This window comes from Scaptodrosophila lebanonensis, unplaced genomic scaffold (assembly GCF_003285725.1).
Source record: "Scaptodrosophila lebanonensis strain 11010-0011.00,11010-0021.00 unplaced genomic scaffold, SlebRS2 tig00000072-arrow-pilon, whole genome shotgun sequence".
Classification (NCBI taxonomy): domain Eukaryota; kingdom Metazoa; phylum Arthropoda; class Insecta; order Diptera; family Drosophilidae; genus Scaptodrosophila; species Scaptodrosophila lebanonensis.
In genome coordinates this window covers 1,771,140-1,786,619 of record NW_022060558.1, presented here as the reverse complement: position 1 = coordinate 1,786,619, position 15,480 = coordinate 1,771,140, and the positions used below count along the sequence as shown (strand labels likewise).

Below are 15,480 nucleotides of genomic sequence, written 5' to 3'. Positions count from 1 at the left end.
TAAATTATCGATTTCTACTGGATATACGCATCACTAAAATTTCAGCCGGCTTTTGTTTTGGCGAACTTTCTGTGTTTATTTTAACAATATCGAGGTTTTTAGGTTTGCAAAAATGAAACGAAGAAGCCAAACACAGGCAGAAAAGAATGCTATTAAAAAGACGAAAGAACAAACCGGTGCTCTAACCCTCTCACAGTTTAGTTCTGATGTCATTTGGCAGGTGCGCTGCACTCATTTTAAACGTTTGCACCTTTTGTTTTAAACATTCTTGTTTGACTTGTTTTATAGCTTTCATCGCAATACTGGTCGCCGGACACGAAAGCAGAGCATCTGCCATACAATGCCGATATTATAGAGCGCATCTACGTCGAGGAAATCACGGCCAGCAAAAACAGCTCCCGCCGTATCAACATGCTGGAATTTAGCCAATATCTCGAGCAATATTTATGGCCCAATTACAAACGTGAGAAGGCTACGCACGCACACCTCATGTCTATTGTAGTGATGGCAAATGAGAAGTTCCGTGAACGCGTCGAGGTGTGGAGTGTGTTCGAGCAGCTGCCAGATGAGTATCCGGCTTTCTTTCGACACGTGCTGGAGTCATGTTTGCCAAGGCAGGGCACTAAGGAAGCGAGCAGCACGTTACGCGAACGCACGGCATTACTTATGTTTTTAAATCACTGCTTTAATAGCATGGAAATCGAGCTATGCCGAGAGCAAGCTAAGCGCCTGGTGTCCCTTTCCATGTGGCACTGTCTACAGCCTCGTAAGTCGACCCTATAATTAACCAAACACAATCTAATCGCCTATTTTTGTTTTTAATAGGTCGGCGGGATCAGGAGCTGCGGGAAGTGCCGGAATGGCGCAAGTATTGGAAGCGCTTGCAAAAGAAAGAAGGGACGGATCCAAAGCCTGAATTGGTCTGGGAGCGCCATTTTATGCAGAATCTAATAGTCGACTTTCTGCATATTCTGGAACGCATTCCTGCGCAGGGGGAACTTAACAGGAATGTTGTACATTATTGTGAACGCTTTTTGGAGTTCATTATAGATTTGGAGGCTTTGTTACCAACACGACGCTTCTTCAACACCGTACTGGATGATTGTCATTTGATTGTGCGTGCCCTGCTTTCGCCGTTGGTACAGCGGGAAGAAGGCAAACTATTTGGACAGGTATGTATCAGCCTTTTGTTGATTTATTTTCATAAATTAGACGTGGGTGTATGGGTATGTTTTTTAAGTACACTTAACGGTTAGTAGTGGAAATCTCAATGTTAAACATCGTTAAATTACATAAAACACTTAGCATAGCTTAACGACTAACTTAAATTAAGCGTGGACGAGAAGTTTCAGTAGTCATTACAGTTCATGTAGTGCATCTCATCGCCCCAGTCATTGGTGGACGGTGGTTCATTGTAGCAGCAGGATTTCTTTAGCAGAAATGTGACGTGTCGCTGACGCAACACGCAAATATAGAGCAGCAGAGGCGTCTGCACAGCATTGACTATGATGTGCGCATAGAGTAGCCCGTCCAGCTGAATCCAGGACATGATTAGAAACAGCCAGGAAATGGACATTACCAACAACATTAGCGAAAACATTATGAAGCTGTTAAAAAAAGCAATGTATTATTGTGATAGTTTCGCTTTCAAGCGCTTTCTACGTACTTAGCCTTCAGCTTATGCGCAATACGTCCGTAAACTGTGCGTCGATTAATCAGCTTACGGGTTGTCACAAAGAAGAATATATTGACGATAATTGTGCAAGCAATTGGCGAAAAGAATACGCAAATACCCAGCCATCCTATAGTCTCCTGTTCGCCCACCATATTTTCCTTCTTGTACGAGTCCGCATCAAGGAAGAAGTGCGCAAAGACTGCCAAGGCAGCCATGGTGGCTGTGCAGCCCCAGGCATAGATCGAATAGTAGCAATATTTGCGTCCATCGGTTACGCGCAGAAAGACGTTTCTCGAACGAAAGGTTTTCCATATGTAGTACCCAAAACTATTCAGCCAAAAGAAGGCAGCCAGCAGACTGAAGCACAGAATTATGTCGGCAACAATGAAGCTCACGTGATTCGTCAACTCGGTAAAGATTCGCACAAGATCCGCAGCCTGACTGACCATTAGACAGATCGCTATGGTAGTCACTATGTTGCCCACGAGATCTCTGGAATAAATATCTCATTAAATGTCGACATTTGGATAGTTGAGAAATCACAACGTACCTCAAAGTTGGCAGAATAAAGTAGACTATGGCTATCACCAGTAATATGATCAGTGATATGGCATGGAATATAGGGTTCAGTATTTTGCGCAACAAAAAGTTCGAATCGCTCCACTTGATTTCCTTTTTCGCTAGACAAATATTGGCAAATAGTATTTGCTTTTGTGCGCCAGTAGTTGAAACAGCCTGAAAATAGCATTATGTATTAACAATGTATGTATGTAATGTATCATTTCGTATGTATCTATTGAATCAAGAAATCTATCGAACAAGACTCATTAAACTGAATTAAAGTTTGAAAGCGGAAGTGGAATCCGCAGCACGTTTTGGCTTGATCTCATGTACACATACATCATGTAAGTGGAGGGTATTAAAGAAATTCTCTACTCACCTTATCCAAGCAATACTGCCCCTGTTCGTAGTCATGGTAGAGCGGCTTGTGCGCTTCAGCTATATCGTCTTCATAGTCCGTTTGTACTCCCCGTTGTTCATCTGCCTCATCCTCCGCATTGGTGTAGTGGCGTAGCCTGCCATCATCCAAAAGCACCAGTTTATCCGAACTCTGTAAAGAGATCTTTAATATGTGGGAAACAACATGCTTTCTTATCGAGTCCCACTCACGCCAGTATAGTGAAAAATGGGCCACATTTGCATGGAGCCACAGTTGGGCACACCTATGACGAATTTGAAGTGCACCGGCATGTTCTGATCCCCACTATAGCTGGTGAACATGGGCTGAAAGTAATCTGAAAGTGCGGGAAGTGAATAATATATAGTTCAGTTTTGTTTAAATTGAATTTATCAATAAGCGTTTGTGTGTGTCATTCGCTCCCCTTTTCTGTTGAGGGGCAGCCCAACGAAACACTTTACATGCCGCAAGTTATTTTTGAGGCTCTCATTTAGCAGCTGTATGGGCATTTATTTACGAAAAATCTTTATTCCCCTGTCCCCCATCGTTGTGCATTGTTTGTGTCTATAAATATTTAAAACGCATTACTCGTACGTGCTTAACAAGTCCATGCTGCGAACAACTTACTCAAATATAGAAATGCGTATGGATGCGAATTGTGTTAATTACCTGATCATTTTGATCGGGAGCCTGATGCATCATTCATATAGTAAGTCATAATAATGCAGTTGCGACACTAAATTAGACAACTCATTCCCATTACATGGGTTGATTAAAAAACTGTTGTTTACTCTTTACTTTGAAAACAGACGTTAAATCCACTTCAGTTGGCTGCTGTTTTAAGTGTCCACGCAGCCAACATTAAGTTTTACAATTTTATCTTTGGCGTAATTAAACTAGTTCAATTACAATATACACATCCTATATACTGCTGATATTTGATAGTTTTTATATTAATTTGCTGCAGCAATAAACTTTTTTGAGATTTACTAAAATAGGAAATAATTATATGTACAAGTATGTAGGCCGTGGCTGTAGCCATAACAACTTATAGTTTCTTCAAAGCAATACTGATTTAAAAATATATTAAACCTGATCTATTTTAATACTATAATATCAATATCAATAAATTTGTTGTCAGAGCTATATCTGACTTTAGGAACTCATATACTATATTCTATCGAAAAGGCTGTGTGTTCTCTCTTTGGTGCGAATCATCAATTTACGCATACAATTTAATGCCATGAATAATATTCCGGTCGTGCCTTTAGTCATCTGTTATACTACTACTATATAGAAGAGATCTGAGTATTTGAAAATGCACACACACACATACTCATCCGCGCATAAATCATAAATCCGTTTATAATGAGCACCTGGTATAAAGTATTTGTACTTGTATATATCCTTCATAATTGTTTTGAAAACAATGCAATGGAATTTTCATATATTTGTACGAATGAGTAGCTCTGTAGCTCCCCCTCATTTCACAGATAGCCATTAAATGGGCCATTAAATGTTGAGCATATGTTGCTTTTGTTTTTGTTGTTGCTGGCACGCCAAAAAGGGAGCACAAATGGAGGAAAATCCATAAAGTTGAATGGCCAGACTGTAATTGCAGCACCAGTTGTTGGTTTATAGTGGGATTTTGGTGAGGGGGTTGCCATAGGATTTGTGGGTTAGTGCCGGCACGCGATTGGGTTGACATCTGGCTGACACACAAACACACACACAACACACACACACGCGCGCATGGATGGTCACACTTACCCGTCTCATTGACCTGCTGACAAACGGTATCCACATGTATTTCGAACTTCTCACAACATTTATTCACTTGGACCAGATTGGGATCGGAGGTGCTGGAGCTAATGGTGTTGCTATCGCCGACATGTCTCCGCCGTAGACTGTGTGGCTGATCTGCAGCATCCACATTTGTGAATATCGTTAATAGAGCGCATAAGACCGCAAATAGGAGGCAGCTGCCTCGCACACATTTGATCGCATATGGCGATATTTGCGCGCCAAGCGTGTTTGTAGCCATTTTTACACGAGTATCTCGCAGATACAGTTTATGACGATCTCTCTGTTGGCCAACAAATGCGTCATAAAGCCGGAGGTATCTCATACAATTGGCCGGCTTCAAGTCAAGTCAAGATCATGCCAAAATATGAAAACTACACAATACAAATACAACGACGACAACAGCTTTGTAGACTTTGGAACAGATACAAATTCAAAGCCAATGGCAAGACACAGATGCACGAACACAAACAACAATACACGCTTATACGAGTATGTAAATGGTTGGCTACACAGAGAGATTTCACAAAAAAAGCCGCCACACTTGATTCACTTTCGTTTCTTATGTATTATGTCTTTATTCCACTAATTTCTTTATTTGCACAATTTTTGGCATTATTACATTTCTTTAACCATTACAAGTGGGTCGAAAAAATGCAGCGTAAATCCAACACGCGACTTGGAGTAACAACAACCGACTGACTGACTAACGACTGACTGGGTACCGAATGAGCGAGCAGGCTGGCTACTCCACGGCATCAGTGATGCCACATCTTAAGCGTCAAAAAGGCTAGATCAGTAATTGAAACAAGCTACAACTGTTTTATTAGTTTCTGTCACTCCAAGAGAAAAGTCTGTTTCAAGAATTTAGCCATGTTTATATATATGTATATAGCTATTACATGATACAGTGTGCTGATTTTCCCGGTATTTATAAGTGAAGTGTAAACGACGAGTAAAGACAAAAACTGCAACTGCGTTAAATTTTGCTTTTGCTTTGTAAACAAAAATCGTAATTTTAACATTTTGTTCTCAATCGGAATTTGGAACAAGAAAGGAATGCTAACACAAAAAAAAATTTTAAAAAATTTAATTAATTAATTAAATTAAATATAAAATATTCCATACATACATTTACATCAGAATCGTGTCTAGGCGTGTTTGGGTATTTGTACATATGTATGTGTGCATTACATAATTATGTCAAAGCAGCAACAAATACAGCTTGGGCCTGGTTATATGGCTATAACTTTCTTTCTAATCAACCTATCATAATGAAACTTGGTATACGGATATATAATCACTAACTGGATGTGAAAATTTCAAGAATTACGGGAGTTATAGAAAATCGCGAAAAGGGGGGAATGGGGGGGTGCATCAGAAAAAAATAACAAACTCGTCCTTTCTCGGGCTTAGGAGAATCTGAATACCAAGTTTGGTTATTCTAGCTCTTATACTCTCTGAGTATGTATGCGCTCTTAAATTCTAGTCACTAAGCGGAGTCAGCGGAGCGACGGAGGTGACAGAGCTCGTCGTGTAGAGTTATTTCTCCCGCTCTCTAGCTGCTGTGCTGCCGTTGTTGTTGTGCTGTTCGTTGTTGTTGGATGCAACCACCGGCGACCGAAACGCAGAAAAAGTTGAAGCAGGGCTTTGTACAACACAACGCTCACTCACACACATACACTTAGGGCACTTTTTGTTTAATTTGGATGACGGAAATTATCAATTGAGGCAAGAAGCAGAAGAACCGGCAAACTCGTGAGAGTGTGTGAGTGGCTTCTAGAGTCTGTGTGCCTTTGTTTGTTTGTTTGTTTGTTTGTCTGGCTGAGGAGGATGATGACGACGAAGATGAGGTTGTGGCTGATGATGTGATAAGACGCGCTGCTATTTCATCTACTTGTGTATGCAGTGCTGCAACGCCCCCGAGGGAACAGCAAAGAGCGTGCCTTGTCTTTCACTCCAGCGCGCACACACACAGACGCACACTTGTCGCCACTTTCAAGTAACCCGTGTGGCAGGGTGCCCTTGTCATTTGGCACCTTTATACAGATGTACATATGCAGATAGAGTTGGGGCACGCTCGCTTGACAGCAAGAAGTCACTTGCAACATTGACAGTGTTCAAATAAAGCCATGAGTCTGAGTAGAAGTTGTGCATGCAAGTTGTGCAAAGGAATCTGGAATCCTGGGCCGCTTATTGAACCTGTTTTATATGTACTAGAACTTCTATATCAGCAATGACATTTCCTTCAACATTTGCCATAAATTAATGGTAATTTAACAAATAATAACAAACAGAATGTTTTTATTGAATGGCGTATTTTCTGAAAAAAATTCAATTGTTGTGCATAGTAACGAATGAATGAAGTGTTAATTTTAAATGATTGCATATCATAGTTTTGAGTAGTGGTAGTATCATAATATAAATGAGTAACGACCTTCAGCGCTTATAATTACGTTAAGTTATTCAATTACAAATGTAATCAAACTCCTCCCGCCCTGCCTCCCTATACGTACCCAATAAGGAAATCCTGTCTGTCACAAAAGAGAACAATACACATGCATATACTTACATACATACATACATATACAAACGTAATGAGTTAGTTTTCAGAGACAGTCTCTGACTAACACCGATGAGCTGGAGTTGGAGAGCAGTTCAAAAGTAGCGTAAAACTGAAATTGTAGACTTTCCACACACACACATGAGCACACCTTGACTGGTCTTTTCCAAAAATGATGACGTATCAGTCTTACATTGTAGGCCTCTCTTTGCGTGCGACCTGATTTGAAGAGAGCGCCCCTCATTTATTTCCGAATATTTTTTTTACCTATGTTGGTGTGTGTAAGTTTGTAGAATTTTGGGCAGGTAGTAGAAACACGTTCCATTCAATGCACTCAGTCCATGCGGACTACAACAGGAGCGGTTGAGGGCAAAATAAGGGTAGGGCCATAAACGTGCGACTGAGACTTATTAGCTCTTTGATTTTTCAGCTGCTGGACATGCTCAAGTTCTATACACGTTTCGAGATAAATGACGTCACCGGCAACTCATTGACTGATCATGATATGACTCAATTGCACTATAAGAAGATAACGTTGTTGCAACGTGCAGTGTTCGCCAAGTTTCCCACCTTGCGGATATTTGCATTGTCTAATGTGGCAACTGTGGACAACCGGGATGCCTTGGAGAAGCATTTCGGAGCACTAGATGGGGAGGGCTTGAAGCAAATTGCCTCTTTCCTCAATCTAGTACCCGATGACCTGCAAGAGCCGTACAAATGGCATCGGCTCGATGAGCAATTTCTACGTGAACTACTTATAACTCGACACGAGAAGCGCTGCTCTCAATTGGAGGCACTAAACGAGATGCCTCTTTATCCCACAGAAGACATCATTTGGGATGAGAATGTGGTTCCGTCGGAATATTACACAGGCGAGAATTGTCTAGCCCTGCCCAAACTCAATTTGCAATTTCTCACCCTGCACGATTATCTGCTGCGCAATTTCAATTTGTTTCGTCTGGAGTCTACCTACGAGATTCGCCAGGATATTGAGGATGCCGTCAGTCGCATGTTGCCCTGGCAGTCAGAGGACGGTGATGTCGTATTCGGAGGCTGGGCTCGCATGGCCTTGCCCATAGCCAGCTTTGCAGTGGTCGAGGTGGCCAAACCGCACATAGGTGAGAAGAAGCCATCGCGTGTGCGAGCAGACGTGGGTGTGACATTGTCGGTTCGCCGGGAAATCAAGGAGGAATGGGAGAACTTGCGGAAGCATGACGTTTGCTTTTTGATAACGGTCAAGCCCACGCAGACATATGGCACCAAATACAACTCGAGGGAGCCCTTCATACCGCAGGTGGGCCTGGTTAACGTGCGTGGCTGCGAGGTGGAGGGCATGCTTGATGCCAATGGGCGCGTGATAGAGGATGGACCCGATCCCCGTCCACAACTACCTGGGGAGCAGCGCACCTATCGTGTGTGGCTGGACTCCAATCAATATCGCCAAGACATGGACGCCCTACAAGAGGTGAGTTGATATCAGAAGAGTGCAATTTCCTGTTTAATAAGTTAAGATGACAGTTATTAAATAATATACAATTATGCGAAATACATTTATTTACAACTGGATTATTATCGATCAGGCATTGGATTCAGATTTTTAAATTAATTTCAACGATACTCGTATATGCGCATTATAATATATTTTTCAGTATTTAAACTAACCATCATTAAAATAAAATCTTAATATGGAATGTAGCTTCCTAAGCAGACAAACTCTACAGCTTAATAGGCTGCCTTTCAAAATCAATATGTCATCTCTTCCCATCGCAATACTTTTAGGGAGCTGATGATGTATACGAATCGTTTAACATTCTGATGCGTCGAAAGCCCAAGGAGAACAATTTTAAGGCCGTCCTGGAGACAATTAGACATCTGATGAATACCGAATGTGTGGTTCCCCCTTGGCTGCATGACATACTGCTTGGCTATGGTGATCCTGCGGCTGCCCACTACAGCAACATGCCCAATCAGGAGCGTAGCTTGCAGTTCAACGACACATTCCTCGACTATGACCACTTGGCGTCCAGTTTCCCAACCTATGAGATAAAGTGTGAGGCACCAGATGAAGCTCGCGTGCCACCCTATCGCCTTATTTTCGAGGATGTGCCAGAGAAACGAAACAGCGATGAGGAGGAAGACAACGAGGAATTGCCAGAGGCCACCAGCAAATCCATTATAGTCGAACCGTACAAGTATGATGCACGTGGACCTTATCCCAGCGACAGGCCCAAGCAGTAAGCCGTTGAATTAAAATTGATAATTATATTACTAATTAGACATGTTTTTCCAGGAATTGTATACGCTTCACACCTACACAAATAGAAGCTATACGTGCTGGTATGCAGCCGGGGCTCACTTTGGTAGTTGGTCCTCCTGGCACGGGCAAAACAGATGTGGCTGTGCAAATCATCTCGAATATCTATCACAATCACCCTAATCAACGCACCTTGATTGTCACGCACTCTAACCAGGCGCTGAATCAGTTGTTTGAGAAGATTATGGCTCTGGACATTGATGAGCGGCATTTGCTGCGTTTAGGTCATGGTGAGGAGGCACTGGAGACGGAGAAGGACTACAGTCGTTACGGACGTGTCAATTATGTGCTGGCCAAGCGCATGGATTTGCTCGCGAAAGTGCAGCGCTTGCAGGAGGCGTTGGATGTGAGCGGCGACAACGCATATACCTGTGAGACGGCGGGTTACTTTTATCTTTACAATGTGATGGCTAGGTGGGAGAAGTTTCTAAGTGTGGTCGCTGCACACAGTGAGGAGAGTGATGTCGAGAAATTGCTGGCAGTCTTTGAAAACGAATTCCCATTTAAAAAATTCTTTGCGGATGCGCCACAGCCACTGTTTAAGAGCAGCACCTATGCGGAGTTGTTGGAAACAGCGCAGTCCAATTTCCGATACATTTCGGACATATTTACAGAGCTGGAAGAATTTCGCGCTTTCGAATTGTTGCGCACAGGTCTGGATAGATCGAAATACTTGCTAGTTAAAGAGGCAAAAATTATTGCCATGACTTGTACGCATGCGGCTCTAAAACGCAAGGAGCTGGTGAATCTCGGCTTTCGATACGACAACATTCTCATGGAGGAGTCGGCGCAGATATTGGAAATTGAAACGTTTATTCCACTATTATTGCAAAATCCACTGGATGGTCTGAATCGGCTGAAGCGTTGGATAATGATTGGCGACCACCATCAGTTGCCGCCGGTCATCAAGAATATGGCATTCCAAAAGTATTCGAACATGGAGCAGAGTCTTTTCACGCGCCTTGTGCGTCTCGGTGTGCCAACCGTCGACCTGGATGGACAGGGTCGTGCAAGAGCCAGCATCTGCTCATTGTACAAATGGCGCTATAAGAAACTGGAGGATCTGCAGCACATTTTCGAACGGGACGAATACAAAATGGCCAATGCGGGCTTTGTGCACGACTACCAGCTGATAAATGTGGATGACTTCAAAGGTGTAGGCGAAAGCGAGCCCAGTCCGTATTTCTATCAGGTAAGTCAGGGGAATGGACATAGAAATGTTGATCACTCATGACCCTTTATTGCCCATTTGTTAGAATCTTGCAGAGGCAGAGTATATTGTCGCCATGTATATGTACATGCGTCTATTGGGGTATCCAGCCGCCAAGGTATCCATCCTCACCACCTACAATGGACAGAAGCATTTAATACGCGATGTCATCAATGCGCGCTGTGGAAACAACCCTCTGATCGGCTGGCCGCACAAAGTAACCACTGTGGACAAATATCAGGGTCAGCAGAATGACTATATTCTAATCTCCTTGGTGCGCACAAAAGCTGTCGGCCATCTGCGTGATGTGCGTCGTCTTGTGGTGGCTATGAGTCGTGCCCGTTTGGGTCTTTACATTTTTGGTCGTGTTTCGCTTTTTAAAAACTGCCTTGAGTTGCAGCAAACATTCAAGCTGGTAAGTAGAGAGAAGATCTATGCTATAATTTCATCTATAATTATTTAAATTCTATGTCAGCTCATGCAACGTCCTCTGGACCTAAACCTTGTGCCTGAGGACAGTTATCCAACCCAGCGGTTGACAGTCGACAAAGTGGACTGCAAAGCCTGTAAAGTTGTTGAGAATATGTCCGAAATGGCGCAATTCGTTTATGATTTATACGTGAAAAAAATGGAAACACTTAAGGATCAGCTGCCTTCAGAGGAAGAGCTGCGGGATATGTATAATCAACTGCCACAGGAAGATGATAATAACACGGGAGCTACGGAAATTCCAACCGAAACCGAAGAGCCGCCAGAGAAAAAAGTGGCAAAAGATAAGTCGAAAAATAAAGCGGGCAATCCGTTCAAGGTGACGCCCATTCTTAATGAGATAAGTGGTGAAGAGGAAGATGTACAGCAGGAAGAACAAAACACCGGAGCAGAGGAATCTACACAGCAAGTGGCAACGGAGGAGACTGCGCAGGAGCCAGCAACAGAAGTCGCTGCCATCGAACTAAGTGACACAACCACGGAGAAGAATTAGCTGCTGGCCAATTATTTAATTTAAATAGTTGTTAACAATACATTCAATCTGACAAATACACACACAAATAAACACACGCGCATACATTTTATTTGATAATCTAATGAACGGTTTACTTCTTTGGCGCCGTAATGCCCTCAAGTTGTGCCTTCAGTTGTGCGTTTGTTTTCTTAAGGAATTGAATTTCCTCCGTGAACTTCTTCTCCTCCGAGGCTCGCAACTCGGCATTGCGACGCTCTGATTGCTCCTGTTTGAGCTTCATATCCGCAATAATCTCCTCAAGGGCCTCTTTGTCCAGTTCCAAGGACTTAACACGATCACGTAACATTTCCTTTTCCTCGTGTGCCTGCAAAGCCTTGCGCATGCCAAAGGCCACGGAGCTACAATAGAGCGTCTCGTAGGCCTCCATAGACATGGCAATCTCATCACGAATGCGTAGAAGCAACAAGCCGCGCTCCGAACAATTAATAGTCACCTGGCGTATGATCTCGTCTACAATAAAAGGCGACCCCATTGAAATAGTACAGAATTACTACTAAAGAAGATATTCTTACCAAAACATTGAGAATATAGTTCACGACGTATGGGACAAATGCCTGTTTCGCGGGCCTGTGTCTGCTGAAGACGGGTGTCCAGCATTTCCTGCAAGTTAATAACATCCTGACGTGTGGCCGGAGTGCTGGACACCTAATAACAAACGTCGTAATATTGAATTTGATTAACTATTTGATATCCGTTGTTACCCACCGATTGTTGCCACAGTTGTCCGTCTTCCTCCCAGCAACGTGGTGGTAGAATTGAATTCAAAATCTCCTCAGTCTCTTTTTTAGTATCCAACAGGGCGCCAGCGGTTTGGGGCCTTTTCATTTCCAGCTCTGTGAGTGGTGCGCCCTTTTTATCGGGATGTTTGACCACTAGGACTGGATTATTATATCGCACCAGCGTTTGGAACTGGCCCACGCTTTGAATCTCTGGTTGCTCCATTTTGCGTTTGTTAAAATTTTGCTATGCTTTTTTTATGTTTTAAAAATTTACTAATATGTTGTTGTGTATTGGCCGTCTCGCTTTGAGTTCAGCAATGTTTGTTGATTAAAAAATCGAAAATACCTCTATTTGGGAAAAGCATACATATGTGGTATGAGGCTTGTTATTATTAGTGTGCCGGCTAGCAACCAGTTCGTAGGCAATGGTGACGGGTTATGGGTGGCCTATGAAGTTTATTTACCAAATATGTTACCAATCAGCAATCGAACTAGACCGAAAATAAAATGCATCAACAGGTTAAAAGACATTGGTTCTGGTTTTAAATACGTTTTACTATATATTTATTCTGATATACATATATTTATTTACTTTTACAGTAGTATGTATACGTAAACGCAAGCTTAAACTCTTTTTGTAACTGATTAAACTTGCTTTTATGAATTTTGAGTTGGACTGCAATACAATTCGTTGCATTTATCGAACATATTCGAAATAACTAAACATAACTCTAAACCTATTTCCGTTTCATTAAATGTATGAGCAAGTTCGGCTAATTAAACTAGAAACTTAAGCTGTAGTTAGAATCGTAAACATAAATCAAAGTGGAAGAGCAAATAATTAGTCTTTTTTCTAGTACAACTTAGTAATACAGAGAGCGTAACTAAAACTAATATCGAGAAGACATTCGAGCGAATTCGGTTTTAAATGTTAAGTCGTAACGCTTACATAACCATTATACATTACGCTAGACATTGTCATATTCATATATATTATTGTCATTATTTATGCGGGAAATTGTCCACTATGGGTTTTATTCATTTGAGTTTAACATTACAACGCGGTTGGGCATGGCCCCATTACAATACAAATTTGTTGTCCATTAGCTGAGTTCTAAATATTTGTTGGCATACAATGTATACTACGCTATATGGGCTTTATATACTTGTATGTATGTATATATATATGTAAGTAATTATGTGTATGCTACATATAATAAATATGTATGTATGTACTATATTTTATGTATGCATAACTAAACAAATGCAACAGATCAGATCAGTTGAACTAAAACCCAAAACAAATGTCATCCAGTAGGGCCAAACTGAATATCTATATATATGTAGCTATATAATTTACAAGTTTGTCTTTAACTGCTGAGGCTCGCTGCTTAAATGAGCTCTGCGACAGCATCATCGCCATCTCGTATGGGCGCTTGAAATGTGGATCCCGTGAACTCGTAGAGTTGCTGGAGCAGGAATACAATTTTTTAAATATTTTCACAATTTTTAATGCGCTCTCCAGAGTTGCTTACCGAGGGTGCACGATTATTTCGCAGCGTTGCGTAGTCAGCAAAGTCGTTTACATGCGGATCGACGCGGGTCAGCAGAAGACCGGCCCCAACGCTGCTGCCGCCCCCAGCACTTGCGCTTACAGCGCCACTGCTGCGCAGAGAGCCACCGCCATTGAGGCGATTCTGATTATTGCGCGGCTGAATGGTGGCGTAGGTGTTATCTACCGACTGTCCATGATGCACTTGCTCCAGTGAGCTGCGATGCTCCAAGTGGCCGGGCGCATCGGAATTGGATATATGATCAGGCTCCGAAAAGACCTGCATGGTAAGCTCTTGCTCCTCATACAGTTTCAGTTTTCTGAAAAGCAAACAAATGCATTTTCGTAGAAAGAAAATAAAGTAGTTAGATTCTACGCACTGTTCTATCCACAATGGATTCTCCGTAGTATTTAGATCCTCGATGATCTGTTTTTTAATCAACGCCTCCTTGCGTCGCGTCTCAACTGGCACAGACAAATTCCAATGCTTAAGGCAACAGCAAAGGACAATGAAGCTAATGACGCCTACAAAGAGCACGATGACGAGGGCCACCAGACCGGCTACAGCGAGATCGAATTCGTCCTGCGCAATGGCAATATAGGCAGGCACAACGTTCTCTATGGCAAAGCCCGCATAGTAATCCTAAAGGAAATCAGAGTGTGAGACGATATTTGTATTGATTTGGGAAACAATTAAAATACCTTCAGATAGTCGTAGTTTCTATCGATATCCTTGAGTATTTCATCGACCGGCGCAATCTGTTGGGTTTGAGGATCGACCGCGTGGAAATACAAATCACACCAATCCATCCGTATGCGTCCGATCGAATCCAAGTGGAACCGGATCTCGTCGACAATAATGCGGTGTTGGGTGGCATTTCGCAGTTCTGCTATGATTTCCTCCTGCTCCTGATAAACCTCCTCAGGAGGACGCGAGAGTATAACGCGCACCAATTGCGTGCCATCGAAGACCCAAATCTAGTCATAAAGAACAAAAGCGGATTAGTAGCTATTAATATTCTAACAGTAAAGCCCGAAATAGTCCAAATTAAACGGACATATTCCAACAAACTAAATGCTAAATCAATAGAAACAAGATAGAACGTTACAGTCGAGCAAGCCCGACAGTAAAATAGCCTGTACTCTCTACAATAAAGAAAAATTAAAAAAAAAAACAAAATTAAAAAAAAACAAAAAAAATTAAAAAAAAAACACGAATTGCGGGGGAGTGGGGGGGTGCATCGAAAAAAACTCAAACTCGTACTTTCTCGGTCTTAGGAGAATATGGAAAGCAAGTTTGGTTATTCTAGCTCTTATACTTTCTGAGATCCTTGCGTTCATACGGACAGACAGACGGACGGACGGACAGGGCTATATCCATTCGGCTTCTCATCCTGTGGGGTCTGCCTCGCCTCCTTCAGTGTGTTACATACATGCGCACAAAACTAGTATAGCCTTTCACCCTTTGGGTACAGGCTATAATAAGCCCAGCATGTTATAACATCTTCTTCCAATCGGAGAAATACTTATGAAATATAGTAATTAATTTTAAATGTACACCATACGAGAGAAAAGGCTATAATAAAAGGATTGAACGTCAATGTATGAATTATTGTAAAAAGAAAAAAACTTGATCCAAGATTGGTGACCCCTAGACCTCAT

The 15,480-nt window shown here is 42.1% G+C and overlaps 4 protein-coding genes across 4 annotated transcripts in view; 1 reads left to right on the top strand and 3 right to left on the bottom strand.

Annotated features, from left to right (window-relative positions):
* Positions 1-97: 97 nt before the first annotated feature.
* Positions 98-11,609, top strand: LOC115625197 (RNA helicase aquarius). Its single transcript, XM_030520164.1, has 8 exons — positions 98-220; positions 289-766; positions 826-1,172; positions 7,430-8,464; positions 8,779-9,233; positions 9,290-10,505; positions 10,570-10,938; positions 10,999-11,609. The coding sequence occupies exons 1-8, from the start codon at positions 113-115 to the stop codon at positions 11,503-11,505; spliced, it is 4,515 nt and encodes a 1,504-aa protein (XP_030376024.1). The 5' UTR covers positions 98-112; the 3' UTR covers positions 11,506-11,609.
* LOC115625198 (probable G-protein coupled receptor Mth-like 5) lies at positions 1,178-5,092 on the bottom strand. Its single transcript, XM_030520165.1, has 6 exons — positions 4,404-5,092; positions 2,846-2,970; positions 2,616-2,786; positions 2,226-2,410; positions 1,667-2,167; positions 1,178-1,607 (listed from the first exon to the last, which is right to left on the bottom strand). The coding sequence occupies exons 1-6, from the start codon at positions 4,759-4,761 to the stop codon at positions 1,349-1,351; spliced, it is 1,599 nt and encodes a 532-aa protein (XP_030376025.1). The 5' UTR covers positions 4,762-5,092; the 3' UTR covers positions 1,178-1,348.
* LOC115625199 (putative inner dynein arm light chain, axonemal) lies at positions 11,502-12,566 on the bottom strand. Its single transcript, XM_030520166.1, has 3 exons — positions 12,253-12,566; positions 12,060-12,192; positions 11,502-11,997 (listed from the first exon to the last, which is right to left on the bottom strand). The coding sequence occupies exons 1-3, from the start codon at positions 12,487-12,489 to the stop codon at positions 11,618-11,620; spliced, it is 750 nt and encodes a 249-aa protein (XP_030376026.1). The 5' UTR covers positions 12,490-12,566; the 3' UTR covers positions 11,502-11,617.
* A 234-nt stretch (positions 12,567-12,800) lies between these two features.
* LOC115625126 (cadherin-87A) overlaps positions 12,801-15,480 on the bottom strand; it is a 36,654-nt gene continuing 33,974 nt past the window's right edge. The window contains exons 11-14 of the mRNA XM_030520040.1: positions 14,521-14,796; positions 14,199-14,461; positions 13,802-14,138; positions 12,801-13,735 (exon numbers count right to left, since the gene is read on the bottom strand). Coding sequence (XP_030375900.1) covers positions 13,658-13,735; positions 13,802-14,138; positions 14,199-14,461; positions 14,521-14,796 — 954 coding nt within the window. The 3' untranslated portion in view covers positions 12,801-13,657. The remainder of the gene's footprint in view (positions 13,736-13,801; positions 14,139-14,198; positions 14,462-14,520; positions 14,797-15,480) is intronic.

Coding starts and splice junctions, on each gene's coding strand:
- LOC115625197 (XM_030520164.1), top strand. CDS start 113: ATGAAACGAAGAAGCCAAACACAGGCAGAAAAGAATGCTATTAAAAAG. Junction 9,234..9,289: donor CCCAGCGACAGGCCCAAGCA/GTAAGCCGTTGA, acceptor ATGTTTTTCCAG/GAATTGTATACGCTTCACAC. Junction 10,939..10,998: donor TGCAGCAAACATTCAAGCTG/GTAAGTAGAGAG, acceptor ATTCTATGTCAG/CTCATGCAACGTCCTCTGGA.
- LOC115625198 (XM_030520165.1), bottom strand. CDS start 4,761: ATGAGATACCTCCGGCTTTATGACGCATTTGTTGGCCAACAGAGAGAT. Junction 2,411..2,615: donor GGCAGTATTGCTTGGATAAG/GTGAGTAGAGAA, acceptor TGCTATTTTCAG/GCTGTTTCAACTACTGGCGC. Junction 1,608..1,666: donor GCGCATAAGCTGAAGGCTAA/GTACGTAGAAAG, acceptor TTTTTTTAACAG/CTTCATAATGTTTTCGCTAA.
- LOC115625199 (XM_030520166.1), bottom strand. CDS start 12,489: ATGGAGCAACCAGAGATTCAAAGCGTGGGCCAGTTCCAAACGCTGGTG. Junction 12,193..12,252: donor GACAACTGTGGCAACAATCG/GTGGGTAACAAC, acceptor GTTTGTTATTAG/GTGTCCAGCACTCCGGCCAC. Junction 11,998..12,059: donor ACTATATTCTCAATGTTTTG/GTAAGAATATCT, acceptor CTTTTATTGTAG/ACGAGATCATACGCCAGGTG.